Below are 2,826 nucleotides of genomic sequence, written 5' to 3'. Positions count from 1 at the left end.
GTTCCGAGCCATAGAAAGTTGGCGTATTAATATATAGACAATGCTATACTGCCTACACGAACGCATATTCCTAAAAAGGATGCGCTTGCCGGCATCTCTTACAAGGGCCGATGCACCTGCATCCAACATCCTTTTCCTCCTCCTTTGTATCTGTACCGTGAATACTTCATGTGGCCATAAGTCCTGCGCGCGTTATGATTTCAGGCAATTAGCACGCAGGAAGGAAGGAAACAGAAAGGGCGAAGGCAGGAAATTTAACCAGAAAAACTTCCGGTTGGCTACCCTACACTGGGTGCTTCTTGGATGTGGGCGCCAAAAGACAAGGACGAAGGGAAGAAAGTACACACACACTGGCGCTAAGAAGCATGACAGACCAATAAGCCCGAATTGCTACCCTCGCCTACACTGGGGGATTGGGGAAGGGGAATAGAAGAATGAGAAATAGAGAGGAGGGAAGAGAAAAAAAAGAGAGAGAGGCAGTGAATTCACTGAAGCGTGCGGGATTGAAAAACAAGTCGGAGGCGTTCGCACAAGCCGGTCGTCCTCAAAAAGCAGAACAATGCCTTCACTGCCTTGTGGACCGACGAGAGATGGTTACGATGTTGCAGTACCCCCTGCACGGGGGTACTGCAACATCGTAACCATCGTAACCAGTGCGTTGGAAAGTACTTGTCTCTACGAGGCAAATCAAGGACAATGGCACATCAAGTGGTTGGTGTTTTCTTCGGTGCCGCAAGCATTACATGCAGTTACCACAGAAATATCGCATACCATCCAGGGAGACATATCTGCATATTCACGTAACGTTCTTGTCAAGCAGCACAATTTTCAACAGCTCCACAAATAATACAGAAACGTCTGTTTGACAAGACAAACCAACTACCCAAGCGACATGCTTCTCATACTGCTGTATTTTAATTCCGCGTTGGTCTCAAGAACAGAGCTAAAAGTTCGCTTATAAACACATACAGCGCAGGTAGATCAGTTGTTTAAAAAATTGTTATAAGAACCGGGACGTTGGCACGTGTACACTGCCACATAAGGTCAGCTCCACAATAACTTTCTCGAGGTTCTCCTCAGCTGCTATGTTCATGCTACGGGCAGCGAGAATGGGCGCATCCGAGCTCGAACCGCTAATTTCCACGGCCGTCATTACGCCTCCGGTTCGGGAACGCCAAATGACACGCTGGCTGCGGGACACTGGAAGCACGCATGCCTTCGTGCCCGGCACGCTCTCCACGCCCTCTCTTGCGTGTCTGTGTTTGTATCCGCGTGCGTGAGTATGTGCGCGTCTCCGCCTGCTCGCTTCTGTGCCTGCTTCTCGCATGCGAGAGCGCGCGGGCATGTTTCTCGCGCATACCATTAGCAGCACGCGCCGCCTGCTCTCGGAGCATCCCGACGCTTTGACACTTCTAAACTTGGCCCAATTTGCGAGAGAAAGGCAATAAAGGATGTAGCGCTCACTTACCACACCACTACATTCCTGACACGCGTTGCTCTCTTCTTCCTCTCATTCTCTCTTAACTTTCGACTGCGTGTCTAGTCTGCTTATCGCGCGCTAGAACAGCCCGCTGGCGAAGCCGCGCTGAAGGGTGTCATAGTCGTTCTCCGGAGGCGAACAATACCCGAAGCTGTGACTGTTTCGCCGCAGCACAGCGCGGGGCCTCTGTGCCGGAGCGGCTGGCATCTGCCAGCACATAACGAATCCGGCGCCAAATTACGCGCCCCGTTTTCGTCGGCGACCGCAGAGAGCCGTGGGTCATTATTTATAACCACTGCGACTCCTCTTCACCCCAGTCACGCAGATACCGCCTCCTTTACCCTTCCCCTCCTCTCCCGGCCACCCACAGCCTGCTTCTTCTCTTTCTGTACGTTCACAACTGTTTTATGCCGCAAGTCTCGCTCTTTTTTTTTTCTTCTTTAACGCAGGTCATGATACAATCCTCGAGGGTGTCTGACACGCTCCGCTAACGACTCGTTGACCCAGAACGCTCGCACGCCCAGCGATGGAACGTTAACCATGCAAGGAGGAGAACGTTAGAAGATAAAATGAAGGAGTCAAGCTGTCACGTGGGATGCCCTTCAGTCGATTGGGCCACGTCGAACCGAGCTTGGTGATGTGCGCCCCCCTCCCTCTGAAGCCTCGATTTACCGGCGCCGGTGCATGAAGTTTCCTAACACCCCTAATCGCTCTATTTTCACGAACGATTAACCTTGCATACTAAACGGCGACTCTCACTCTCTGTCTCTCTTTTTCGTACAAAGCGGAGCGTATTGGTTCAAGTGATAAAAGATTTATTAGCGTACCGTTCGTTTTTCTTTACTGCGCTCATTTCCTAGACTACCTCTAAAGTCCTTGCACCGATGTAAGTAGTATATAGCTTACGACATATGTCCCTGATATCCGCAGGACAATTTGGCCGAGGGGAAAGGATAAAATATTGACTACAAGGCAGGGAAGATAATGTAACCTCAACTGGACAATACTCCTGTTGAGCTCTTTGTAAACGATCTATAAGGTAGTCTATAACATCTGAACTGAGCGCAAATATAAAGTGACCAGAAAAGAGTGCCAGTCTTGACGACTGGTCGAAGCTTTGTAGTTAAAAGATTACGACGTCTCTATTAAGCACCGCACATAATCAGAGGGTCAGTCGCATATTTTTTTAGTGGTTTACTGGAAGAAATGTCCTTATTACTGTATTTAACTGTGAAGCTACTTTATACTTTGTTCCTGAGCTTTGTTTTCTTTTTATGCTCCCCTCAAGGGAAAGATAAGAATGCGAAGTGGGGATATTGGAGGAATGCAATCCCTCAAGCGTGTGG

The 2,826-nt window shown here is 49.4% G+C and overlaps 1 protein-coding gene across 1 annotated transcript in view; it reads right to left on the bottom strand.

Annotated features, from left to right (window-relative positions):
* Positions 1–1,153, bottom strand: part of LOC119394903 (disintegrin and metalloproteinase domain-containing protein 10-like) — a 37,790-nt gene extending 36,637 nt beyond the window's left edge. The window contains exon 1 of the mRNA XM_049416014.1: positions 1,039–1,153. Coding sequence (XP_049271971.1) covers positions 1,039–1,153 — 115 coding nt within the window. The remainder of the gene's footprint in view (positions 1–1,038) is intronic.
* Positions 1,154–2,826: the final 1,673 nt, after the last annotated feature.

Source organism: Rhipicephalus sanguineus, chromosome 5 (assembly GCF_013339695.2).
Source record: "Rhipicephalus sanguineus isolate Rsan-2018 chromosome 5, BIME_Rsan_1.4, whole genome shotgun sequence".
In the NCBI taxonomy this organism is placed as follows: Eukaryota; Metazoa; Arthropoda; class Arachnida; order Ixodida; family Ixodidae; genus Rhipicephalus; species Rhipicephalus sanguineus.
Note: the sequence above shows the minus strand (reverse complement) of the source record. Positions and strands in the feature narration are given on the sequence as shown.